The sequence below is a fragment of the Xenopus laevis genome, chromosome 9_10L (genome assembly GCF_017654675.1).
Source record: "Xenopus laevis strain J_2021 chromosome 9_10L, Xenopus_laevis_v10.1, whole genome shotgun sequence".
NCBI lineage: Eukaryota > Metazoa > Chordata > Amphibia > Anura > Pipidae > Xenopus > Xenopus laevis.
In genome coordinates this window covers 13890049-13917902 of record NC_054387.1, presented here as the reverse complement: position 1 = coordinate 13917902, position 27854 = coordinate 13890049, and the positions used below count along the sequence as shown (strand labels likewise).

The 27854-nt window shown below is 40.0% G+C and overlaps 1 protein-coding gene across 2 annotated transcripts; it reads right to left on the bottom strand.

The window, feature by feature from the left end:
• Nucleotides 1-643: 643 nt before the first annotated feature.
• spo11.L (SPO11 meiotic protein covalently bound to DSB L homeolog) lies at nucleotides 644-22965 on the bottom strand. 2 transcript variants are annotated; one of them, XM_041577146.1, is made up of 15 exons: nucleotides 22891-22965; nucleotides 21902-21976; nucleotides 10373-10505; nucleotides 10077-10190; nucleotides 9678-9766; nucleotides 9380-9446; nucleotides 8922-9030; nucleotides 8384-8470; nucleotides 7608-7644; nucleotides 5803-5912; nucleotides 4478-4577; nucleotides 2985-3022; nucleotides 1751-1827; nucleotides 1519-1630; nucleotides 644-944 (listed from the first exon to the last, which is right to left on the bottom strand). In XM_041577146.1, the coding sequence occupies exons 3-15, from the start codon at nucleotides 10501-10503 to the stop codon at nucleotides 825-827; spliced, it is 1191 nt and encodes a 396-aa protein (XP_041433080.1). In that variant the 5' UTR covers nucleotides 10504-10505; nucleotides 21902-21976; nucleotides 22891-22965; the 3' UTR covers nucleotides 644-824. The 2 variants fall into 2 exon arrangements, with proteins under 2 accessions (XP_041433080.1, XP_041433079.1); XM_041577145.1 differs by having other exon boundaries at nucleotides 10077-10505.
• Nucleotides 22966-27854: the final 4889 nt, after the last annotated feature.

Here is a 27854-nt window from a genome sequence, read left to right as displayed (position 1 = left end):
AATGTATTTGCTGTAACATATATGTCCATTCAACTTTAACTTCCCGCCGTATGCAAGTTAGCCAACGCTAGTGCAACTTCGATCTGCTTGCCGAATTAACGCTAGCGCAACTTCGCTCAGATAACACTAATTCACTAACATGTGAAGCTGCATCCAGCGTTTGGCACCCTGGACGCAGCTTCACATGTTAGTGAATTAGTGTTATCTGAGCGAATTTTCGCCTGGCGAAGTGTTGCGCTGCCTGCGAAGCTGTCATTGGCGAATTTTCGCCACTTAGTAAATTTGCCCCTGTATCTCTTTCTGGCTGTTCAGTGCAGCAGATCAAAGAGAAAGTCGGGACATTTCAGTAACAATCAGGGGCGCTGTGTCACTGGCTATCAGCGGCGGCAAAAATGCCACTCCTGGTAATTTGCATATGCAAATTAGGATTCGGTTCGGCCGCCCTGAAGGATTCCGCCCTATCCGAATCCAGCTGAAAAAGCTCGAATCCTGGCCAAATCCCAAACCGAATCCTGTATTCGGTGCATCCCTAGTAATATTTCAGGACTGCGGATTGAGGTGTCAAAATCGTTTTCCCAAGAAAAACAGGACAGTTGGGAGGTTTGAATATATAGTTCTATGTAGACATACACAGTGGTTGTGCTAATAACCTTTATATTACCAACCTGGCAACAAAAATGCTTAATCCCAATTAAACAATATAGCATAGGGCAAAAAAGGACCCCATGAGCTAACAGAATATTTTTCTAAAGTCTTAGAATTTCAGGATCATTTTGAAAAAAAAACACTGCCGTTTTTAATCCTCTGTACACCTGCTGCGGTGCTCAGATCCAGCCTCCGTATCGTAGCTTGTTGGGTAAATAGACCCTGGACAGGAAGTCAGGAGATATTGACGTCAGAGCTTGGATTTCTGCTTTCCTTCCGCTGGCTGCCATCTTCTCAATCTGAAAATAGGATATAAAATGCACTGCTAATCTGGTAATACATTGAAAGACATTATCTGCCAGACAGGGTATGAACAGATTGTTGTCCCAGGGCCAAATGATCTTTGTAGGAAGTAACAGACAATGACCTAATTGGTCTTGGATTTTTTTATTTGTGTTTGTTATGTTGCTATCCTCAGCTTCATTGGATGCAGAGCTTTTTCCAGTCATTTAAAATAGGAGTGATTTGCTCAACACCTGAGTGGCTAAATCAAGCAAAGAATTGGTAATATAAGTTGTATATAGGCATGTCTATATATGTTACCTGGGGCAAAACAGACTTTAAAGGACCCCATTCTTTAGGTATATGTGACACAGCGAGGTTTTACCAGGGAGAACTTGCATACACTCCTATTTTAAATGACTGGAAAATGCTCTGCATTCACTGAGGCTGAGGGTAAGCAAAATAACAAAGGGAAAACAATGGAAAAAAGAAGACCAAATGCATATTGTCTCATAAGGTCAACTTTTCCTTCAGCGTTGGTGGAACAGCAAAACCAGAAAAGCAGCAGGGGATATATTAAAAAAAACAAACTTCTCGTTTCCAGATCGGCTGGCAGGAAATGTAGGGTCTCTTCTGGATACTAAGCAACTTCCTTTGGTCCATTGCACTTAATGGAATCAGAGCATCTTTGGGAATGAATAACCTAGAAGGGAGGTGAATTCTCAGTAAAGTATGAATGACCATATTAAGGAGGGCAGCATTACATATGGAAAGTAATCTGGAACACTGTCAGTTTATTGGTGTGTGCATTACGGTGACCTACCTCTCTAAATCTGATGGTAAGAGGCCAAGCCATGAGATTGCAGGGACAGTCAAGTGATGAGCTTCATATGACATTGACTGCAAGGCAAAAAGGTAGGCACTGAAAATTATTTCCATATATTGAGCACAGACAAACTGCTGACATTGTTTGCTTCCACGTGAAAGTCTCTTAATTCTTAATGCAGAATTTGGGCGGACCCATGTCAACTACCATGTGCTTGCTTAAAGGAGAACTAAAGCTTTACTAAAGAAGTAGCTAGAAATGTTGTACATTATGTTTAGGGATTCTGTACCAGCCCAAGGCAACCACAGCCCTTTAGCAGTAAAGATCTGTGTCTCCAAAGATGCCCCAGTAGCTCCCCATCATCTTTGATTCACTGCACATGCTCTGTGCTGCTGTCACTTACTGAGCTTAGGGACCCACTCACAATATACAGTACACATAGAATAGAAATGTCACAATATAAGGCTAGTAATTAATACAGATAATTAATACATGACAGCACAGAAACCAGTGAAACATCAGAATTTAATAATCAGCCCTCTAGCATCATCTTATATTACAGACAAACCTCATTTTCTGCTGGATAATTAGTGACGAGCCCTAAGCTTAACTTCTCAACAGCCAATCAGAGCCCACTGAGCATGTGAGTGTCACAGACACTTTCCAAGATGGTGACCCCCTGTGACAAGTTTGAAGTCCTGGATCATTGCTGCTATTGACAAGCTGAAACTTTAGGCTGGTGCAATAAGTTCAGTGTATAAATATGGCATTTTAAGCCATATACATTTTTAGGGTTTAGTTCTCCTTTAAATTTTTCCAGCACACTGGAAGATGACCTGGTTCTGGCTTCCAGTTTTAATGCTTCTGGCTGGTGATCAACTTGAGAAGCCAGGGGCTGAAAGTGACACCAACATGATACACAGTTCTGTATTTGGGCAGGAGGTAAATGGGACCCATGCAGCTTTATGCAGTGTTTATGCAAGCAAACAAAATGCACAGCTCTGCACAAGGGCAGTTTTTGGCAATGGGCTAGTACACTTTCCTACCCACTGTTTGTTGACATCCTGTGATTTAGTGAGTGGATAGGAGTTTTCATCTTTCTTTACCTTAGAGAATATTTGGCACACTCAAAGTAAATGGTGCAAACCGCAATACACCCTCCTACAGTTTTATGCCAAGTTGCAACCAGTATCATATGCAGAATACCACAGCAGACTGCCTTAACACTTACTATAGATCCATACTTGTAAATGCACATTATTTCTATCCCTGAAATACAAACAAACAACAAAATGTAAGAGCCAAAGAAAAAATATACAAAAATACAAAGGCATGTACATGTAAAGCAGGTTAATATCGTGAATAAAATACCCCCTATTGCAAAATATAATGATATTATAAGTTACTGTGGAGTTCCATGACCATATAAAAGCACGAGGCCAGAGGTCAAGTCATGGAACTCCGAGGTGACTTCTAATATCCTCATATTTTGCAACTGGGGTACTTTATTTATTATAATACACAAGTTTCAGTGAGTCATGTGACGGAAATGACATCACTAAGCTCCGATTATAACCAATGACATCACTAAGCACCGTTTATAAGGATGTCATTTATAGCATATTCATGGCTCTATATAAGCTATTAATAAGGGCAGCATGGTATCATAGTGGGTAGCACTCTTGCTAGGCAGAGCTGGAGTCTGAGTTCAAGTCTGGCATGGACAATAATTTTAGGGAGTTTGTATATACTCCCCATGTATGTGTGAGTTTCCTCTCGGTACTTCTCTCCCCACACTCCGTATACATATCAGCCTGATAAAACTGCCCCTTGTGTGTGTGTATGAAAGAAATAGGGAACTTAGATTGTAAGCTCCTCTGAGCTTACAATCAGAAGTAAATATTAAGATGAGTTATCAGCCATAGCTTTCTCATGTTGTTGAGCAAGAGGCAGTTGTGTGTGTGTACTAGTCCTGCAATAGCTGTTGAAGTCTCTAGTCTAGATACTCCGTGACATACAGTAAAAGCACAATCATGTTGGTTGGAATATAATCCATATATTGTACATATTTTAAAAAGCTATTTGTCTTTAGACTTAAAGACAATCATCATGGTTTGAAAATCAATGTAATATCACCCTTATATTTCTATTTGTGTCATAGACCTAAGGGTCCCATATGCCCAGCCTATAACTGCTTCTGATTTAACTATAACATCAAAAAATGAAAGTATTTTAAAGTAATAAAAATATAATGCAGTGTTGCCCTGCACTGGTAAAACTGCTGTGTTTGCTTAAGAAACACTACTATTGTTTATATAACAATATAATGCGTAGCAATGGGAGCAGCCATTCAAAGGAGAAAAGGCTCAGGTTACACAGCAGACAGCAGATAAGCTCTGTAGAACATAATGATTTCATCTGTTATCCACTATTTAACCTGAGCCATATAGCCTTTTTTCAGTTTCCACCATTGCTTGTTTATATGAACTATAGTAGTGTTTCTGAAGCAAACAGATCAGTTTTACCAGTGCAGGGCAACACTACATGATATTTTCATTACTTTAAAATATTTTCATTTTTTGGTGTTGCTGTTCCTTTAAGCAAACAGTTTACATGCTCAGGGCTTAATGTTAGTGGCACAGGTAAAGAAAAAGTTGAAACCCGAAATGATCACAAAGAAGGAGAGAATGTTATGGGATCGAACGTTGTTTCAGAGCTTCTTACCATAGGGATCAGCATCCACCAGGGTGAAGATGGGGATGTGAAAGGAATCCCACAGTTTCCGAGTGAGAAGCCTTGTGTTCAGATCCGGGACACCTTTTCCCTGGGCAAGGAAAGCAGAGGTGGAGTGTTATGATAATCGGCATATTGCCTTTATGGAGACAAGGATACAAGGGTATTTTATTGTCAATACAAACTATAAACACGGTACAGTGTACTGAAATTACATTTCACCAGAATAAAATAAAAAAAATGCAATTACAATTACAATAAATACACAACTTATGCACAGCTTTAATCTTTGTACTTTTATTATATGTGTGTGTGTAAAACTCCAGGGTACTTGTCACTTATATTGGGGATTGCAGGGCAGTTTCACAATGTGATTCAGGCTTCCAAACTCATTATATGTTTCATACAACATTAATTTTGAATAAAATTCTAATAAACTTTTTCTGCACTGATTTTCAAGTTCACATGATAGTTCATTGTGCAAAAAGGAACACTAACCAACTAGGAGCCTAATACGCCAATGACCTGGCTAATTGGGTGAGGGCTAGTTTATAAGGTTAATGCTATTGGCCACAGCCAAAATCTATTAATATCTGTTAGCCTGTCTCATTGGATACCCATCACTGAGCCCATATGTGCAACTAGGCCTAAGGCACAAGAAGCTGCTTTCTGGATGTGATTATTCTGGAGTTAAATGGCATCAATCAAAGACAGGTAAGTGCTTGCCAAACTCAATACTCAAAGACAAAAATGGGGCATTTGGCACAAGGGAGTGATAATTGGCTTAAAGCTACCTTCAAGATCTGTCTATGATGGACATAGTGCACCAAATACTGTTTTAATAAGGGGATTTTCAGCACCCACATTTATGCACAAATAACCAGAAACCATATTGATCCATTAGCCTAAAAACTAGGGATTGCCCAAATCCACTATTTTAGATTTGGGCCAACCCACAGATCCTTTGTGAAAGATTTGGCCAAATACTGAACCTAATCCGAACCCTAAATTTGCATATGCAAATCAGTAAGGGGGAGGGCAAACATTTTTTTACTGTTCTGTGACGAAAAGTCACATGATTTTAAGAATTTGGTTTGGCCAGGCACAAGGATTCGGCCGAATCTGAATCCTGCTCAAAATGGCCGAATCCTTTCTGGATTCGGTGCATCCCTACTAAAAACTGATCCATTGTGCAAGCAGTTTTCTGTTTGATGCATAATTCAGTACCAACCTAGCAGGCTACACGGTTTATTAAAAGAAAAACATTCTGCTGTAACTATTTCACATACATAGGAAGCACAATATTTGAGCCTTACTGTTATCAAGATGCAGGGGCCAGACCTAGAGCAGAAGTTGTCATCGAGAAGCCTTTGGAATGTTGCATCCTTTTCGATTATGAGGATGAATTTAGCTTGGGTACTCAGGTCTTTAAGGGCTAAGGTTGCAGGTCTGTGAAAGTGCACCCCCCCACCTCAATTCACATGATAATTAAAATATATAATCAAACAAACCATTCTATTTTAACCAGAGACAAAAAACACTGTGGAATGGATATTTACAAGCAGTAATTATTGAATTATCAGCTTCTACTTTCTACTATGCTCTATGTATGTGTATATGATCTACATTCTAACTCATGGTTGGGGCAACTTTGTGGTAAGATATGTGATTTACAGCACTGTGTTTAAAGGAGTTTAAAGGAGAAGGAAAGCTACCGAAGCAGTTTATTGTCAATAGATTAGCCACAATAGTCCAAGCTATAAGACTATATTTATTTGGCAGAATGCTTTACCATACCCGAGTAAACAGCTCTAAAATCTCTCTGTTTTTTTAGGATAGCAGCTGCCATGTTAGCTACTAAATTCACACTAAATTCAGTGTTTCTTTTGACAGAGGACTCAGAGATTAGTCGCCCATCGACAAATCTCCTCTTCTTTGGGGCGACTAATCTCCCAGAACTGCCTCCCGCCGGCTTGTAAATTACCGGCAGGGTGGCACTTCCAAAGTCGCCCTAGGTTTCCTTGCGAGGCAACTTCGGACGACTTCGGAAAAGGAAGCGCAACGATTGCCATCCCCCTGGCGATTTACATTATAGCTGGCGGGAGGCAGTTCGGGGAGATTATTCGCCCTGAAGAAGAGGACTAATCTCTCCGAATCTGAGCATGTGTCTGCCTTGAGGGTTTACTTGTGTATTTATATAGACCTTTCTGATAAAGCTTACTTAATTTTAGCCTTTCCTTCTGCTTTAAGTATGGTGCTGCCCTAGGCACCTGCCTAGGGTTGCCACCTTTTCTGGAAAAAAATACCGGCTTTCCTATATTTTTATGGTTTTTCCCTATAAATAACATTGGAATCAAGCAGGCCGGTAAAAATATAGGTGCCTAAGGACTACCCCCTTTAAGCTGATACTGTAGGCACTGGCATTCAGGTGCCTGCATAGTAAATATGGACCTGCTACAAGGCTGCCTTTATAAACTTTGGGGCCCCGTGCAAGTTTTTTATATGGTGTCCCCACAAGCGCACAGTACCAACATTTTTGGACAGTGTGTTTTTTGCTTTGAAGGCCAGTATCTTTTAGATAAGTGCTATTCAAGATTCTACATGCCAGTTATACACTATTGCACCATAGAGGAGTGGATTATTCTAACATCCAAGGTTTTCTAAAACTAAGAGGTCTGTGTAGATTTTGTGTATGTTGGAGAATATAAAAATCTCTTGGAGGGAGCCACATCCAGCCAATGGGTCTCCAGTTAGACAGTCCTGTTCAAGTTACTGCACTGTTTTGCAAGAGTTAATTCCAATGATTTATGTGTATCTGGGGAAAGAATGCTGGATATGCAGACACATTGTTATATAAATTGTGTTAACAGTAGCAACTTGAATGTTGTCAGTAATTATAAAGGGAAACACCAGTAGAATGTGTTTTTGTTCTTATCAAATAAACTAAATTGTTAAGCATGATTTCCCTTATGCTCAGCAATTCAATATGTGCAACTGAGAAGCTGAAACAAAAGGCTCTGACCAAGGTCATTGTGAAAGTGGCTGTTTGGCTTGGCACCGGGAACGACTTTTGGATGTTTTTGCTTCACGCCCCATTGAAGCGCTAAGACTTAAAGGATACTTCTGATTCCTTCGACATTTATTGGCACGAGGACGGCCTGTGATAACAAGGAAACTTTTCAGGTTTGAAGTGAAAACGTTACACCCCTCTCAAATATTCTGAGGTCATGCTGAAATGGAACACATACTTCTCATCCCTAAACCTTTGGCTCTACTGTGGCACAAACAGGAGGGTTTTTAAGAGAGATACTTGCAGTGAGATGGCATTTTATAAAAAAGACAAAACTTGAAAATGTTGTAATTTTGTAAGGGCACAAATTATGATTTTACAGATATAGGACCTGTCATCCAGAATGCTCGGGGCCTGAGTGGATGGATCTTTCTGTAATTTGGATCTTCATGCCTTAACTTTACTTGAACATCATGTAAACATTAAATAAACCCAATAGGCTGGGGTTACTTCCAAAAAGGATTAATTATATCTTAGTTGGGATCAAGTACAATGTACTGTTTTATTATTACAGCGAAAAAGGAAATCATTTTTAAAAATGTGGATTATTTGAATAAAATGGAGTCTATGGGGTAAATTTATCAAAGAGTGAAGTTCCGCCACTAGAGTGAAATTCCGCATGCTCACAATTCATTTCTATGGGATTTTGAAAGGCATATTTATCAATGGGTGAAAGTGAAAGTTCACCCTTTGATAAATACGCCTTTAAAAATCCCATAGAAATGAATGGGAAGTGGCGGAATTTCACTCTAGTGGCGGAACTTCACTATTAACTTCACTCTTTGATGAATATACCCCTATGATACCTGTATCATATTTCTACTTACGGAAGAGCTACCACCACAGTATACTTTGTTTCCATCTTCTGCTGTAAACCATAAATCGCCAGCCACACACCCTTTGGACGTAGAGAGCTAATGGGGAATGAGAACAGCAGTATTCACATTTTTTTTACTGTTTTGCACTGCTTATTATTTTGATGAAATCACTGATACTTCTCCGTTTGTGACATAAAATTAACCCTCGTTCAGGATGTTGATAGCAGTTTATATCTGTAGTAATAAGTCAAATCAACTGGACTTGCTGTGTTTTTCTTCAAGAAGTTTCACCAGTCATCTGACTGGCTTTCTCAATAAAGAAAAACACAGCAAGTCCAATTGATTGGACTTATTGCTAAAGATACAATATACCAAGACCTGGATAAATGACACTCTTCACAAACATGGCAGTTTATAGCCAGTGTCACTTTTATATAGAAATGCTGAAACAATGTTTGCATTCTCCTGAATGATATCGTGGAAATATGAAATGTAGCAGGTGCTTGTGCCACATAGCAATGAAGAGGCTGTGCTGGTAGCTACTTACTATGTGCAAATTGATTCTTGGGATTTTCAGCATGCAGGAAAGATCACTAATTATATTGTCCACAACCGTCTGGGAGCCATAAAGTTGCACATCATTGTAATATATATCTCTGGAGGGGACAAAACATCTTTCAGTTTACAGAAAGGAAATACATATTTTTTATATTTATTACCAAGCTACATTGTAAAATAAAGACCATTGTTATGTTTGACTTCATGTTTGTGTAATTAACTGTTCTTTCGCCAGCATGACTATGCAATATGTGCCATTGCCAAGGTGTGGAAATTTCTACCTCCCTGTGGACCAATGGGTCTTGAGAAAAAGTCCCTACTACAAAAAAATATATACCAATGGGGTAAAAATAAATAAAGCTGGCCCTAACCAAGTTTGGTTGCTTCTTTCTGACTAAAGGTTTTTTAAAAATCTCATGCCATCCCACTTATAAACAGGACTTTTACCTTTTTGTTGCATATGTATCACTCTGCACTAGTCTGTAGATCACTGACAGCACCTTAAGCATCAGGGCTGAAAGGAAGTTAGACAATAAATTAAAAGTGATAAGGCTAAAATAGAATGCACATGTTGCAAACTTAATTCAGGCATCCTAATCTCTGTCCTGTGCATTGGTCAATATGCCACGCTATGGATGAATCCTACATAGTCCCAATACTCCCCATTTATAATACATTCTAGTTCAGACACATTTACCAGGTCTAAAGTTTCTCAGGCAAAATTAACCAAGTTTGGTCTCCTTACCGAACTTTGGTGCAGACTTGGCACAGTCACTCCTTACTTTTCTGGTAGTACAATGTTTTGCCATCTGCAACCCCACTGTATGGTTAAACCTGCCAGGAAGCATACATAGTTATATAGTTATATTGGGTTGAAAAAAGTCCATTAAATTCAACCCCCTCCAAATGAAAGTTGTATTTAGCTTCTGTCCCAACACAAGGGCATATTTATATTTTGTGCAATATTGAGGCTAATCTCCCAAACATGTCCTGATGACAAAGGCAGAAACTAAATTCCTGGCTATCAATCAGCTGATCAGGGAATGGAATCAATTTTAAGAATAAAGACTGGCATCCAGCTTCCTTCAGTAAAACAGTGATGCAAGATTTATTTAGCATTTGTGTCCCACAGGCTGATACTCACTCTATGTTAGCCCAGTTCGACCTGTTGTCCAGGGTCAGAACAGGAGCTTCATTTCTAGACAGACTTTCCATTATTCCCTGGATTATACGTTCAATTGCAGCAAGAACCTGAGAACTGACACAATGCATAACACTTAAGCAGATGGTCGCAGACTGGCATTTAGAGGTTACAAGGGATGTCTCTGCAAGTAAATCTTCTCACAAGTTGCTGTGCTGAGTGTTCCTTGCATGATAATCATAAAGATCACCTCTGCCAACATAAATATAGACAAAAAGATGGGATCGATTTTATCTTGCCTGGTTATACTTTCCTGTGCTTCTTCTTGCACCCTAGAGCTTTGCTCCCCATTCTCTTGCAACTTCTGCAACAGAGATGCGCGATGTCGTTCTACACACTGGAAAAAGTCTGGGCTCAGCATAAGGTCCATTCCTAGAGCAAGAACAATGTCATCTTAAAGTGTAACCAGTGAACAGAAAATCCCCCCAGAGATGATTTATAGAGAGTATAATTACCAAAAAAGGAACCTACCCAGTGATCTAAAGATTACTTAGCAAGTGCACAAGGTTATTTTAAATGTAAACAACAAAACCAGGGTCCCCAAATTATCTAACAGGTTCCTTTACAAAAGGTAGTACTGTCATAAGTTAGAAAACCAGCCAAGATCTCATGGCTTAAAACTTCCCACATCAGTCAGTTAAACAAGCTAAAGAAGCTGCTTGAATGAGTAGTGAAACGTCTTCAATGATAACTCAGCAAGTCCAGTTGTTTTAGAATTACTTATACTAGATATACCATGACCTGGATGAATGAAAATCTTCATAGGCATGGCTTAAAAGTTGTAAAACACCTGTTCCAAAAGGTAATGCCTGCAATTCTACAAGTGTACAGCAGAGGGCACGCAGATGACAACCATTTCTGAACCAGTCAATGTTCTCCAGCTGTTCCTATGCAGCTTCCAAGTTGAACAGACTGGCAGTCACCTCCTGTCCTGTTTTATGGCCCCTTATTTTGGATTGCTGCATTTTACTGAAGGCAGGTATGTCTCAGTGTTTGCTGTGTTTACCAGAAAAGCATCCTCATATCTACAGATGTGTTACATTCTTGCATGAAAGTTGGCATAAGGTTAAAAAAAATATATATGTATATATGTTATAAAAAGTATTTTTAGATTCGTACAGTGAGTGTTGCTGAATAAGAATATTGACTAATTGATCAATATCACTCAAAATACTGATTGCTGATCTACTTGAAAGCCAAATGATTGGATCAGACATTGCATGGGCTAAAAGACCAACTCTGGGCTTCAGCAAGAAAAAATGATTTAGTCTGGGGAAGACTGTAGAGAACTTTATTTAAGGCTAAATATACTAGAGAACCTTCTACCAAATGCTTGAAGCCAACGGCAATTGGGAAGAAAAATACAGGTATAGGAAAAGCCGTTATTTTATAGAAAAGGTGTTAATCCAAGGTGAGATTCTCACTGCTGTGTGTGTATATATATATATATATATATATATATATATATATATATATATATATATATATATATATATATATATATATATATATATATATATAGAATATGTAAAGAAGAAGCAGCACTCGTCAATTGCAAAAAAGTGTATTAAAAGATCAGAGCATCACTCAAGGCTTGAGTGATGCTCTGATCTTTTAATACACTTTTTTGCAATTGACGAGTGCTGCTTCTTCTTTACATATTCTATTTGATGTGGGGATGTGACGGCGTCTCCTATTGGAGCGAGCACCGACCAACACAGCAAGTATACTTCTAAGAGTGCTGGGGCACCCATTGTATAATTTTCTATATATATATATATATATATATATATATATATATATATATATATACACACACACACACACGCAGAAATATGGGAACATTCTATTTTTGTAATTTTATGCAGGAATTTCATCTTTGAACCTCTTAGTACTTTTTCACAACAATGTGAAGGTGGGCAAAAACATGATAACTTCGCGATAACTTCACTGTAGGCAAATCCCCATTTGTTGTCCCACCACTTGGCATAGATCAGCGTGTATGGCGAGCGAGCCAAATGAATGGATTTGGAATTTCCATGTAAGTGCAGCTTTACACATGTCTAAAAGCTCTACCGTTCTTGGCTGCTGCTTTTTGGAAATAAACAAAGCAAGGCATGTCACGACTACCAGGGAAGTTTTTTTTTGCTATGCAAGAGCAGAATCGTTTTACATAAAAGAAAGTGGGTAGGGTTTAGGCAGGGATAATTATATCTATATTATATAAGCTTTTTGGGTATAAAGTCTTTTATATGTTAATGATTATGTTCCTTTAAGTTTCTTATAAAAAACACACACATGCAAAACACAGCTCAGCCTAAGAAAGTCTACTTTGGGCTGCAGATGCAATAAATCCTGGAGATTCCGCCTGAAATGGTATTCCGATTCCAGTGCCAAAAACGATTTTACCACCAGGATCCAGTCACTGAAGAGCTGTTTTGGCAAGGAGGAGCATCGAATATCTGTTCTAAGCTCACCTTCTCACGCAAACTGGCAGGGTTGCCTGGGAGCATCAGTGTGAAGGGAAGAGGAATTGCTCGTTATTGATAAATGTTCCTCTAATCTCTTTCCGACAGAGGCGGCTGAATTCCATTTGCATTAGATTTTCCTGGATTTTCTGCACATAAAATGTTTAAATGTGTATAGGACTGGAGTCAAACATTTCTCTGTAACCAAGGTGGCTTCTTTGTAAATGTGCGGTAAGGAAGGAAAGAATTAGCAGTGTAGGTAATGATGAGCACTAAGTAGTTAGGAGAACCGAAGTGTAAGCTTTTACGTACACAGGAGACCAAATAGCCCACCACAGGCCTAATAAATAGTAACTGTCTATGGTATCTTATAGTAGCCCCTCTAGCATTTGCAAGAATCTACAGATTACCAGTCCAGAGCTGTGTATGACTGATATTTTGAAAGTAGAAAATGTGTATATCACATTATTGCAGTGTACTTTCATACTGTACTGTCTAAGGCAAACAACATGACAGCTCTCATCTATATGTAGAAATACAGGTATGGGATCTGTTATCCGGAAACCCATTATCCAGAAAGCTCAGAATTATGGAAAGGCCGTCTCCCATTGACGCCATTTTATACAAATTATCAAATTTTTTTAAAATGATATCCTTTTTCTCTGTAATATTAAAACAGTACCATGTACTTGATCCAAACTAAGATATAATTAATCCTTATTGGAAGCAAAACCAGCCTATTGGGTTTATTTAATGTTTACATGATTTTTAAGTAGACTTATGGTATAAAGATGCAAATTATGGATCTGTTATCTGGAAACCCCCAGGTCTCGAGCAATCTGGATAACAGATCCCATACCTGTATACACACCATAAGCTAAATCCTCAAAGGGTACTGTTTAAAGGGATACTGTCATGGGAAAAAAAAATATTTTCAAAATGAATCAGTTAATAGTGCTGCTCCAGCAGAATTCTGCACTGAAATCCATTTCTCAAAAGAGCAAACAGATTTTTTTATATTCAATTTTGAAATCTGACATGGGGCTAGACATATTGTCAATTTCCCAGCTGCCCCATGTCATGTGACTTGTGCTTTGATAAACTTCAATCACTCTTTACTGCTGTACTGCAAGTTGGAGTGATTATCACCCCCCCCTTTCCCCCCCCAGCAGCCAAACAAAAGAACAATGGGAAGGTAACCAGATAACAGCTCCCTAACACAAGATAACAGCTGCCTGGTAGATCTAAGAACAACACTCAATCGTAAAAACCCATGTCCCACTGAGACTCCTTCAGTTACATTGAGAAGGAGAAACAGCAGCCTGCCAAAAAGCATTACTCTCCTGAAGTGCAGGCACAAGTCACATGACATGGGGCAGCTGGGAAATTGACAAAATGTCTAGCCCCATGTCAGATTTCAAAATTGAATATAAAAAAATCTGTTTGCTCTTTTGAGAAATGGATTCCAGTGCAGAATTCTGCTGGAGCAGCACTATTAACTGATTCATTTTGAAAAATTTTTTTTTTCCCATGACAGTATCCCTTTAAAGCTGTACATACATCTACCGACAAAATCATATGAAACAATGGGCCAGCACTCTATTCAGGGATCTTCTTAAAAGAGAAGCAAAGGCCTATTTAATTGGGGATGCCAAAAGTTAGGCACCCCCAAGTGATTATATATACTTACCTCACACTCCGGGCCGGTACTCCTATCAGGAGAAAACTGCACCGGCGCGGGGTTATTCCAGTGAACATCACGGAGAGATCAGCTTTCTTATTTCTTCAAATTTCTCGGGGCAGACACATGTAGAACGAAATAGCCGAGTTTGAACAAAGAAGAAGCCGGAAGCTGATCGCTTTGTGGTGCTTGCTGGAATAACCCCGGGCCGGTGCAGTTATATTTATATATCTAACTTTTTGCACCCCCAAGTAAATGGAGCCTTTCCTTCTCCTTTAACAGCACTGCCATAAGCTAGAAAATTAGGTTTTGGGATGAAAAAAAGGCAAGATACAAACTCTGGGACAGTGCATCAAATAGGAGGGATGAACAAAGGTAGCAGCTGCTATATATTACAGTTTTGATGTCTTCTTTGACTTTGTTGAGCTTCCACTGAATGTAGTTGCAGTTCATGCCAAAACAGGTCCTGAAAATTTTGCACAATTATTAACATTTATTTTTAATCCTTTCATCTCTTTTTTTAATTGAAGAGCCAGAGGTAAAATGGAAAGGAGTGGCTCAGCTAGAACATCTGGCAAGGCGCAAAATCCATTTTCATTGTTGGCTGAATAGGAAATATTGGATCAGTTTGCCCTTGTTCTGATTTACCGACCCATTACCATCTACAAAACATGACGGAGGGCCATCGACTGACAGATTTTTTCACTGTAATTAACCTCATCCAGCCTGAATTTGATGGCTCAATATGATGATCAGAGTCCTCAACACACACAGGGCAGTGGTCATCCAAAGCTGTCAACACAGTGTGACAATCCGGCTGCCAATATTTCAACACCTGGCACAATGCCACTCGAAATGTCTGCTATAAAAGCCTAAGCACTTGGATCAAGGCTGTTCCCTAATACTTTCTGTAATAGGAACCTCTCCAGTGTATTTCCGAAGCACTGGACCCAATCAGATAAATCAGACTCTCTAGAAACCTCAGGCAGTTTTCAAAGTTAATGGTCATTCTACAGAAATGACTTGTGCTGAAACCATTCACCCACAGTCTATTAAGTTTCTCAAATTGCCCCGAGCTTATGACCTTTTAAATTTCTAATTGGCCTTTTAAAAAGCACATATATTTATACATTTCTCCATAAGGAAATTGTCATTCATTGGCTTGGAGATCCCTGGTAATTTTTCCCATCTGAAACTTACATGAAGTAATCCTGAATTCGACAAGCCAGTTAAAAGGGACCAAGACTGTGGCTAGATATAAATTTCACTTGTCCTGACCTTGCAGCAGGGAATATAACCCTTTTGCTAGAATAGGGTCAGACATTGAGTGAAATTATTATTTTAACATTTCCAGTACATTATGGTAGCTGGCTCTCCTTAATGGTGATGGGCTCATGGCAGAAAAACTCAACCTTTGACTGTCAGCAAATGATGGGGACTTTTATATCAACAATATCTAAAGCTGGCCATGGACGCAAAGATCTCATTGTACGAATCGAGGATTCGTACAATTTTAGGACCGTGTGTGGAGAGTCCCGACATTTTTCGTCCGGCGGAGATCGGTCGTTTGGTCAATTGGACAGGTTAGAAAATTTCTTTCGCCTGCCGATAATATCTCTGCGTGTATTGCCGATCGTACGATTTTCAGTGGGAGACTGTCACTAGCTTTGTCTATCGTACGATTGCTGCCAGGGGCAGAACATCGGCTGATCTGTTCTTTAACTACTTTATTTGGTCGGAATGATAAGACTTTGATCCGAATGGTTAGTGGCAGCTTGGGAGATGGGAAAGTTTGATCGTACGATCGAATCTTTGCGTCTGTGGCCAGCTTAAGGCTAGAGCCAGATGATCTTTACAAAAGCAAATTCTCCATAAGCAGTGAATCTGCTACCCTGCTGCTCCCCTTGTCTTTCTAACTGTGGGCGAATTTCAACATGAAATGTCAAATGTCACCTTTCGGCTCCGAAATCCGACGCATTTGTCTGACCTGAGCAGAAACAATGCTTCCGGGTGCAGGCATAGTAGCAGATTCTCAGCCTGCGGTGAACGCAGGTTGAGGTCCGTCATCATCTGGCCAAAGCCTAAAGCTTCCACACTGGACAACCTAAATATAAAGTGTTCTTGGTGCTTGGTTATTGTACAAACTGTCTTTTTCAGTTCAAGCCTCGTTTGAGGTTTCAAATCATAACAAGGTTACTAGTGAATGAAACCATAGTCATAGTTCCAAAAATTTCTAGATGGACAAATGAGTTGGTCTTCTAGGAGCACAATGCAGGGGTTAGCTAATGGGCCTGTAGCAGGTTGTAGTATAAGTTGTTGAGCTCAGGTCACACTGCAGTTGATGTTCTTGGAATATTCATTCTGACAGACTGCACAGTACTTTGGTATTGTAGTTTGAAAGATAAGGAACAAGTAATATTAACTTTCACAACTTACCCATCGTTGTATGATTGTATCATGTGGTAATGCTCAATCAATGAAGGTAGTGGGTAAAAAAACATCTTATACAAACTGCCTGTTTTTTATGTATACTCCCATTGTTTCCCTTTTGTTCATAATGAGGCCAAGAAGTCTTGTGATGAAAGTAGTAATGTTTCCCTTTAGAAAACAAAAAATGTATCAAGTTTTCAGAAAAACCAATTTACTAAACCCTTCTGTGGGATCGAGGTGCCTGTAGATCAGTCTCCCACTGTGTGGATTTCTTTTCTAAAAGCAACAGCCCCGCTGTATCTGTGATTAGGAACTAGTTTTGGGTAAACGAGAAGAGCACACAGCTGGTTTCTGTTTGAGGCTGGATGGTAACATGTAATAAGGAAAGTAACAGCAGCTGAAAATAAATGCTGTCATCTGTTATTTTTTTCCCCTCTAACTGGAAAGTCAAGTGCTTGGCTGCTGTACAGAAATGATCAAAAGCTCTGTGCTGTCTTAGAGGAAAATTTTCATGGGCCCTAATGACCCGTAGCACAATACAGGGAAGCAGGGCTTGGATACTTCCACCTCCCCTGAGCAAATGGTTTTGGCCAATTTAGGTTTCCCAGGCTTGATTACGATTGGTCAATTCTATTAGGGCCTGGTGCAGAACTGATTTAAAAAGTTCAGGGCGGACATCTCATTGGGAATGTGCATGTAGGATGAGGAAGTCTAAGACATTTGGGGAGAAGTTTTAAGATGGGGTTCATAAGCTAGATGGCAGCTTTGTTTGTAAAAATTTGGAAGTGAGACCACAAAGGATGACAGGCTGTTAAAATGGCTCCTGTTACGATGGTAAAAATGGGTTTGCAGAATGCAGGAGTGAGGTTTGATTGCTTTGGGGGATGCAAAGCACTAGGGTGTCTGTTGTGGTGTAACTATAGAGGAAGCAGACCCCTCAGTCACCCCTCTGAAGATTTTTTGTAGGGGGGCCCGGCGCACTCTAGTTACTCCATTGGGTGTCTGCCTAAATACAGGGCTCTCTTGCACCTGACAGCACTGCAATCTGCAGTTCACATCTTAGTGCTCCAGTGGCTTTACCAGTTACAAGTAAGCCTATTATATTGCAGATATAACCATAATGCATCGCTAAGCATAGATGATAACTGTTAACATTATTACACACCTTTTCTAAATCTATATTGTACAGGATAATATATATATATGGGGACCACATGGGTTTAAATCGGTGCTACAACTAGAAGCCGGAAATTCAGCTGTGAAAAATAAAACAGCAGCTTGTTAAAGAAATGTTAATTTTTTGAGCTAAATAGGGAAAACAGGGAAACTGAATCCACTCCTTGTAAGGTAGATATTTCAATTACAAAAACCTGTTTTGCCTGTTTAGCTCAAGAAATAACTAAAACAATAGCCTTTTTTGTAATAAAAACAACTGACAAAAAGCATGCTCTGCACAAGCCCTATGCACTGAACTGACGTTAGACAGGTGGTATTCTGCCCCTTTAAATCAGTCAGTCACAACAGGAGAGCTTGGTTAACCGTTCCTGCTAAAATGTTTATGTCTACTCTGCTCCATTAAGGCTTTAGCACTTACAAGTGCCCCCTTTTTAAATGATAAGTGATCTAATGACAGGCAATGCTGCATGCTACCATGGGAATGTGTTGAGCAGTGATGGGGTCTGGTTCTGATCTATCAATGCACTTGCCATTGTATTTATAAATAAAGAGTGAATAACAACTAATAGTCATGATTAGATAAAAGGCACTATATCCATTTAGATTATAAAAAGAAAATATTATAAAAAGCAAGCCTTCAGACATTCCTAAAACAAAGGACCAATATCCATGAAGTGTTTCTCATACTGGTGTGTTTTGCCTTCTTTGATCCCTTTACACCTTGTGATACATACAAACTGAATGTGGGGTAAGTAGGCAGAGACTACCTGGAAACAGTAGATTATACAGTATAAGATTGCTGACAATGTCTGCCCCCCCGAATCTCTATGTATGATCTTAGGGTAGAAAAGTTGCAGACAAAAGTACAAATCATATAAAGACATGTATAAGAGAAGGGATGGAAGGCATTAGGGATGCAGCGAACCCAGGATTCGGTTCAGGATTCAGCCAAAATTGGCCTTTTTCAGCAGGATTCGGCCAAATTCACAATCCAGCACGCAAACAAGGACGTCACGTTTTTTTTTAGCAATTGGCTGCGCACGTGGTTGTCTTCCCCCCCTCATTTCCCTAATTTACATATGCAAATTAGGATTCAGATTCGGTTCAGCAATCAGATGAATCTTTCACAAAGTATACGGGATTTGGTTGAATTCTAAAATAGTGGATTCAGTGCATCCCTAGAACGAATACAAATAACACAGAGATTACTACCCTGAAGACAGTACAGTCTAATCCTGTTATGAGGGATTTAAAAAACATGCCAGTGATTTGCAGTTTAAATTGCACTCACGTGCAAGAGCAAACAAGGTAAGGCCTAATTTACCTTTAAGGAAAAAGGGGAAATACTGGCTAAAAAAGCTCAAATGCACACCAGAATCACCCACAGGGAGTAAGTGGGGGTCTCGTGAGGAAGGTCCCTTGAGGTCAAGGGGATCCAGTGATGCAAAAGGAAAAAAAAACAGGCAAGGCTTAACAAGACCTCATATTTCAAAGTGAACTCTAAAACTAGTAAGAAAGACATTGCACGGATGAGCGCCTTCACTTCACTGCCACAAGCCCATTAAATAAGACTGGGGCACTCTAGTCCCATCACGGGTCACTTGCCTGAGTCTCTTGTAACAGGGATGAGCCATTAAAAGCTTCACGACTGCTTTAAAAAGGAATTTTTTCCCAGGACTTTAAATGTTTTCTTTTCTCTTTAAAGGAAGGTCAATCCTTTGATATCCATTCAATTCCCAATCTGTCACTGATGTAAATTTCCCAATAGAACAAAAGCCCCCAAATACTCCCTGTATTTTAAGTTGCTGAGGTTGAAGTAAAATTAGGCAGTCAAAAACTCATACTATATGTAGGAAATGGGATCCTAATAAATAAATAAAACATTGTACTAGGGATGTACCCCCACTAGCTGCTTCTATAGTACATACGAGGGTCCTGGTAACAAAAAGACAGATGTAAAGCTAACATGCTCTTTTGAAAACAAAAATAGTGTATAAAAATAAAGGAATTAATCAGGTGAAGGGACCTAAAGCATTATAATAGCATAGATTTTTTGTTAAAAAAAATACAGGTTTATAAATAGCAGCATAATGTGCCATAGCCCTTAATTTTAGGCAAATGACACATTACCTGCTTTCTGTTCTTTACCCCTCCAAATGTTGTGCCTCTTTCCACCCCTCTTGTGCTTTTCATTCTTTGCCAATCTTTAACACAATCCTCCACCACTCTCCATCTCTCCCCATACCTCACTCCTTGTCATTCTGCTCTGCTTGCCCTTTTCAAAGCCTCCCTGAATGAAGGGCTTGTTAAGACTTAGCTGGCGAAACTGTTTACAGAAAAGATCATTAGGAACAGTTAAATCAGAACAAAAGGACGTTTGTTTCCATTGTCTACGCTGGTTTGATATTTCAGCTGGAAAAACGAACAGTAGACAATGTACGTCTTCCTATGGAATATGCACCATTATTACCAAGACTAACAGATTTCCCTAACACCCATCCATTTGCAATTCAATGAAAATCCCACATTTAAATGAGTTTCCTGAGTATTATTAACCTGTTGTGTGTTTCGTAGCACTGCCACTGTGCCTCTTGATTGTGGTACTGAGTATAGCAGGTGCAAAATGGCAGCCAAAGGAATAGAAAGGAGCCAGACAAGGTTTTTTGGGGGAAAGGTCATTTTTGCTCATTAAATAAAAACATTAGATACCTAATTCTATAGCTGGCCATAACATTACAATAAAGTTACTGTATTCAAAAATTTTCAGTTTATGTACAGTGGCCCTGCAAACGACATAATACGTTTTACTATGGATATTGTCAGTTTTTTTTATCAGAAGATTTACATCTTTTTTCTTTTAATATTGGTAAGTTTCAGATGAAGAAAAAAAGCTACTCTTTACTTTTTGCTGTTACAGTTGTTCAGTTGGGCCATTTATAGCAATGGGCAATTATTTGTTGCTTGTTTCTCACTAGAATTCTTAGGTAGAAGAACAGCTGGAGGGGACTTTTATACAGCCAGTCCCCATGTGACAGTGTGGTCTGCATCCTCTATAGCAGGGGTCCCCAACCTTTTTCACCCGTGATCAACATTCAGGTGTAAAAAGAGTTGGGGAGCAGCACAAGCATGAAAAATGTTCCTGGGTGGTGTAAAAAAAGTGCTGTGATTGACTATTGGTAGCCCCTTTGTGGACTGGCAGCCTACAGGAGTCTCTGTTTGGCAGTACACCTGGTTTTTATGCAACCAAAACTTGCCTCCAAGCTTGAAATTCAAAAATAAGCACCTGCTCTGAGGCCACTGAGAGCAACATCCAAGTGGTTGGGAGCAACTTGTTGCTCACAAGTTACTGGTTGGGGATCACTGCTGTATAGTTTCACTGATGCTCCAAAAATGATATTAGCTATGATTGAAATAGCTATTGAAAAGCAGGCATTGGCCCTGTTTTAGGTGCATCAACTTTGTACAATCAGATCCCTGTGCACACAGTAAGTATAATTCTGGCGATAGACGCAAAGATTCGATCGTACAAATCTTCATTTTGCACGATTTTCAGGGCGTGTGGAGTGTCCTGACATTTTTCTTGATATGGCGATCTCGGTTGTTCAGTTGATCGGACAGGTTAGAAAATTTCTGTCGGCTACCGATAATATCTCTGCATGTATTGCCGATCTGCCGATATCAGTGGGAGACTGTCACCAGTTTTGTCACATTACTTTCGTACGATTGCTGTCAGGGGCATAACATTGTCTGTTCTGTTCTTTTACTACTTTATTTGATCTGAATGGTTAATGGCAGGTCGGGAGATGGCAGCGAACGATCATTCGTCCGATATGAAGGTAAATCTACACGCCAGCTTGGGTCTACAGTAATGTTTACAATTATAACTGCAATAACTTGCCTACAACAAACGAAGCTGGTTTATTACTACAGGCCTAAATCAGCTTTATTCTTTACAACAGGTTTATTAGCAACAGGTGACTTACCAGGTACTCATGAGGACATTAGTGACTCACCTGTCCCAGTTTTTGGTCTATTATTCTTCTTTAGGTCTAGGTCTTACTGCAGAAATCTCACTAAACCCCTTCTTCCTGAAAGGGACATTAACACAGAATGTAAAAGAAGCATCACACAGTCCGGCAGATGTTGGTGAATTAGGACTGTCCCCTCCTATAAAAAAAACCCCACAGGGTTGTAGCCAGGCTTGGACTGTGGGTTCTGGCAAATGCCAGAGTGGCTGCTATAAGGTGCCATAGAAAGTCAGTATTAAGTGGGCTGGTGGAAGCTGTTCGGTCCTCTGTGTACCTGAAATGCCAGGGCCTATTCTCATTCTCAGCTGGCAGCCATCACAGATACTCATATTAAGTGCTGGGTGTGTAAAACACAATTAAAAAAATCTCCCCACACTAACGCATCAGCACAGACAAGTGTTAATGTCTAATATCAATTTATTTAGACTACAAGGTAACACAGAAGGCAGTATAGTCTGCAGCATGCAGCTTAATTAATTGCTCATGCAGGTTGATAATATGTTTCAATTGCAGCCCCAGAACTATTATATTTCCAATATTCCTCTCTTTGTGTATATTGTGTAATATTTTTCTATATAAGTCTTGAGACTGTTCGCTGGTTAATATCATTTCTGCCCATATGGACACATTAATGTCGCCCCTCTCACACACTTGACAGGAGGCACGGCTAATTAGTAATTAATTTATTTACATGCCACATCCTACTCTGGTTTGTATGGAGACATGGTGAATGGTTTTATTAAAACCCTGTCCACTTTTCAAAAGCTGACTGAGGAGGCCTTGTGTGAGAGTCAGAGCAGCAGGAACAAACTGGCACAAAGAGAAAGCTTTTCTGACCGAGAGTGGGAAAAAATGGTTCCACAAACTTGAGTAGCAAGATAGTGACCAAAAAGAGCCCAGCAACCTGTGAGTGATATGTCACAAACTGTTGCAGATACACTGAGAGAACCACATGCCTAATGGGATGAATTTACCTCACACAGAAGCACTGCTGTGGGAGGGCGGGGTTTAACTCTTGGTGCAGTGAGGGAGAGTGAGAGTGGGAAAAGATCCTCCTGTCACATGGTATGGGGAGGTGGGCGTGGCCAGGAATCCCTGTATTTATTGGGCAGTGTGAGGAAGCAGTCTCTGTGAGGGAGACTAGAAATTGGGGTGTACAGGGGAGGTATGAAAGACAGTCAGAGGCTGTAGTTATGCTTTTGACTGTCTGGGGAGGGCCATTAAGGGGGGAATGGAAATGTTGGGCATACTGGAATGGCTCGAGTGTGCCACATAGTAGTAGTGGGCCTCTTAGCAAGGTGCCAGTCTACAGTATGTAGTATGTCAGAAGTGAGGGGAATAATATTGTTGCCTCCCATTTCTAAAGATGGAAAGAAATACCAGAATAATATTAGATCTTCCTTTCTGTAGAGGATGGGCAATTACCCAACAGTTACCAGTTACCAGATCAGTTAAAATGATGCACAATAAGAAGGTCACCCTTGGTTTATATCTTCTCACCCCCATATGTAATAATAAGTGGAGAGTTTGCCCTGGTGCAGCAACCCTAGCAACTAACAAGTAAATGCAGTCTGCTGATTGGTTGCTAACAGTGAAGAGACCAGTAGCAAATTGTGCAACTTTTATTATAAGCCATGTCTGGAGTGAGAATCAATATAGGCCCTGGATTTTCAGTTACACAGAGGCCCAAACAGCCCACACAGAGGCCAAATAGCCCCCCCTGTCAGCTCAATAAATAATGACTATGTCTATGGCAACTTACAGCAGCCCCTCTGCATTTGCTGAACCCATAGATGTCAGTTCCAAGGCAGGCATAACCCTGTGGATCTTTCTAACTGGTCACCTGGAGTAATATGTTTAGTGTTGCTCGAGGTCAAGGTGCTATTGTACCTACAGGTGGAGCTACAGGTGTCACTGATGTTAATTTTAGGGAGCAAACTTCCGCTTCACACCCCGACTGGTCCCAACACTAAAGGGATAATTTACTGTAATCCTGGACCTGGACGCAAGTGCTACAGCAAGAATGGGCAAGAACGCGTGTCCATTTGTGCTCATTTAGAAAGTACTTGTGTGCTGGTCTGGCTGTGGTTTAAGATGGCCACAGACGCAAAGATCCGATCGTGCGAATCAATGTATGATCGGACTTTCCCATCTCCCGACCTGCCACTAACCATTCAGATCAAGTCTTACCATTCTGACCAAATAAAGTAGTTAAAGAACTGATCAGCTGATGTTCTGCCCCTGACAGCAATCGTATGATAGACAAAGCTAGTGACAGTCTCCCACTGAAAATCGTACGATCGGCAATACACGCAGATATATTACCTGCAGCCGACAGAAATTTTCTAACCTGTCCGATCGACCAAACGACCGATCTCCGCTGGACAAAAAATGTCAGGACTCTCCACACACGTTCCCGAAAATCGTACGAATCCTCGATTCGTACGATGAGATCTTTGCATCTATGGCCAGCTTTACACCCAGTGCCAGATAGGAAGTGCTGTGTTGGGTGCAGAGCATAGGATATCAGATGGGATTCTGAAAGATGTGCAAGTTAGGGGGCAGGAGAAGGGTTGCCTATGTGCCTCTCCCAGTTGCCCCTCATGAATACTGCACTTACAAATGTGGGTAGGGCTCAAATCTGCAAAAAATATGGTATGAACCCACCTTTTGCACTCTGCACACTGCCCTGCACTATTTAAATAACCCCTTTAGTCTCACTCATACTAAATCTGAACCCTTAAGGTACTAGCACACAGTGAGATTTGTTGGTTGCATTTAAATCTGTGCTACTTTGGGTGACAAATCTACCCAAAATGCTTTCCCACCGGCAATAAAGTAAATCACTAATTGGAAAACATATGAGGCACTTTGTTTTCAGAAATCACGCGAAGTTTCCTGGCGAGGCAATGTCCATGTTTTCCCATTGGTGATCAGGAGTGTTTCTGCCATGAGGCTAGAAGCTTGCCCCACCAGTTACCACTAGGGTTGCCACCGGTCAGTATTTTATCAGCCTGGTCGGTAAAAATGATTAATCCCAATGTTATTAATAGGGAATAAAGATAAATATATAGGAAGGTATTTTTTTATGGAAAAGGTGGCAACCCTAGTTACCACTCCCTGTAACTTTAAGAGCCTAATTTTCAGTTATTAAACAGGACATTCAGCTCTTCTAGTGCATAGAGCGCAATTGCACTAAGATGCATAATTTAGTTCTTTCTGTACCAAAATCTGTGATCTCTGAACTGATTTGATGGTCTTTTCTATGCAGGTATAGATTCACCATTGAAGAAAACTTGTTTTATCCCTAATCCCATATCATAGGAAGAGTTTTTTTGTCCAATACAAGCAAGTATACCAATTGTACATATTCGGGTGGATTTATTCTGCCGTGGTGCCTCAAAGCAGCTGTGCAGACAGGAGCAGCTGGGAATGCCATAGGCTTTTGTCTGCACAGGTGTTTCTGGGATTTCTTATAGAATTCTTTTATCCTGTCTGAATAGCAAATATTGTATTTACAGGAACAGATCAAACTCTTTCTATAGCCCTTATACTTTAGCTCATATTCTTTAAACTTGTAAACATTTAATAAACTTAGCATTCCTGTAGGGCTGTTGGGGCTTCAGAAACTGCTACAACTCCCTGCAATCCTCTGTAGCCGAAAAATGTTATCAAGCAGGAACGCAATGATGCCAAACTGATGTCACATGACCTAGCAGTCCTTCACTTCTCAGACAGAATTATGGGTAAATGGCAAGGCAGAACACAGACATCTGGAACATTCTCCGATATGAACCCTCAATTACGAAGATTCCGAGGAACCAGTTCAAATAAACCGGGGTGGGGTAATGGAAATAAATAGCCCTGTTTGAGCCCAAATCCAATAGTTAATTGGCTGCCTTTACTGACCCCAGCATAGAAACACAACCTAAAACTTCAACATGTTTTAATTAGCGGGTGCCCAGTGCAATAAAGATCAGCAGATATCCAAGCTCATGAAATTTCGCTGAGTCCTCACAAAAATGGTTCCCAGACCTTGCATGGAAATGATTTTGGGATATATTTCTTATTTATGGAGGTAGTAATGTAAAACCCCTCTTTTACTCATGCAAACTGATTTTGGAAACAATTGTTAAATTACTTCAAATGCAGGGCTCTGTGTGTGTTTTTTTTTTCAGATGAAGTTCATTTTAGTTAAAAGTCGGAATCAGAATCCAGAGCATATGGGGCTTGTGATGTTATCGGCCAACTGGAAGCCAGCCAGCCAGCCATCAGCTAAACAGCCAGATATGCAAATGACTTTGTATCCTTTAAATACAAAGCTGCTGAGTTTCCCAATTATTCTGGTAAATTCTGGATTCTTCACCTGCGTGTGATGTAACTGAAATCAGCATTTGGTTTCAGACTCCCAGCAGGGTGTTATGTACAGGAACAATGTTATACAGGGGACTTACAAACATACCATCAGCACTAATTACAACATTCTGTTTTTTTAAGGGCAATGAATGGGATTAACTAGGGTTTTTTTGCTCACTGTCTTTTCCATTTTTGTGTTTTGTGTTTTTAGTGAGATAAAAATTCAGTGGACAGGATGCCATTACCCACCTGTGTTTCATTAACTAAAGGGTAACTAAATGCTCTGAAAAATTCAGCTTCTTTAAGGCTGGGGACACACAGAGCCGAAATCAGCCTGCTGAAATCCGCAGGCCAATTTCAACGCCTACCACTAGCAGTATCCTCCTTCTTCATTGTGTTGGCTCTGGCACAAACACACTTAGTGGATTTCAGCATGAAATGCAAAGTCTCTCCCTTCTTTGCCGAAATCTGACAACTTCAACTCAGTTCTAAAATGCTGCCCACATGCTTTTAACCTTATAGGACAAGGAAATACGTTTTGGCAGTGAATTAGGATTTTGCAATTTTGGCCATACAGCTGGCCATACTCTTGAAGGTGCACTCATTTTGCAATTTTAGCTGATTTGGCCACCAACAAACTGTACCAAATTGTATTTGCAAACCTGCCTGGTGGTGGGCCTCTTACAATGTATGTCACCTTAAAGCTGACCATAAACCATGGGTCTCCAACCTTTTTTTAACCCATGAGCCACGTTTAAATGTAAAAAAAGTTGTAGAGCAATATAAGCATGCAATTTCCTGGGGATGCCAAATATAGGCTGTGATTGGGTATTTGGTAGCCCCTACGTGTACTGGCAACCAACAGGTGGATCTGTTTGGCAGTACACATGGCTTTTATGCAACTAAAGTTTGCCTTTAAGCCTGGAATTTAAAAATAGGCTCCTGCTTTGAGGCCACTGAGAGCAACATTCAAGGGTTGGAGAGCCACTGGTTGTAAATCTCTGCCGTAGATGCACAGATATAATCATACAAAAAGATTTGTCATTTGATTTTCATTCTCTGTTAGTGTGCTCTGAATAACTGTCATTGTCAATCGGTCATTTAGCGATCTGACAGTTTAATTTCTGTCTGATTATGATAATATCTTTGCATGTATTGCCTATCTGTCAATATCCATGGACTGTTTTGTGTAGCCGAGGATGAGTAGAGTATAACAGTGCTTTATTAGCAGACTCTTGCAGCCATTACACGACAGTAACTTTCAGGAAGTATGCACAGTATAAGTCTGGGCACAGTGACATCTACAGGCCATTTGTATAAACACCACAACTGTCACTGGGACATAACTTTTGTACGATTGTTGTCTGTCAATTAAATGGCCAGAACATCATCGAATTTGTTAGAATTCCTACTTTAATTGTGCAGATTAAATCTGAATGTTAGATTTCGGTTGTGGCATTAATACGTATGATCGATATCCGAACATTTGCCGTACGTCAAATAAAATCGGAATGTATATGGCCAGCTTAACTGTAGCCTTCCTAATAAGCAAAACACACCCATATACCTTTGCCTAAATTAG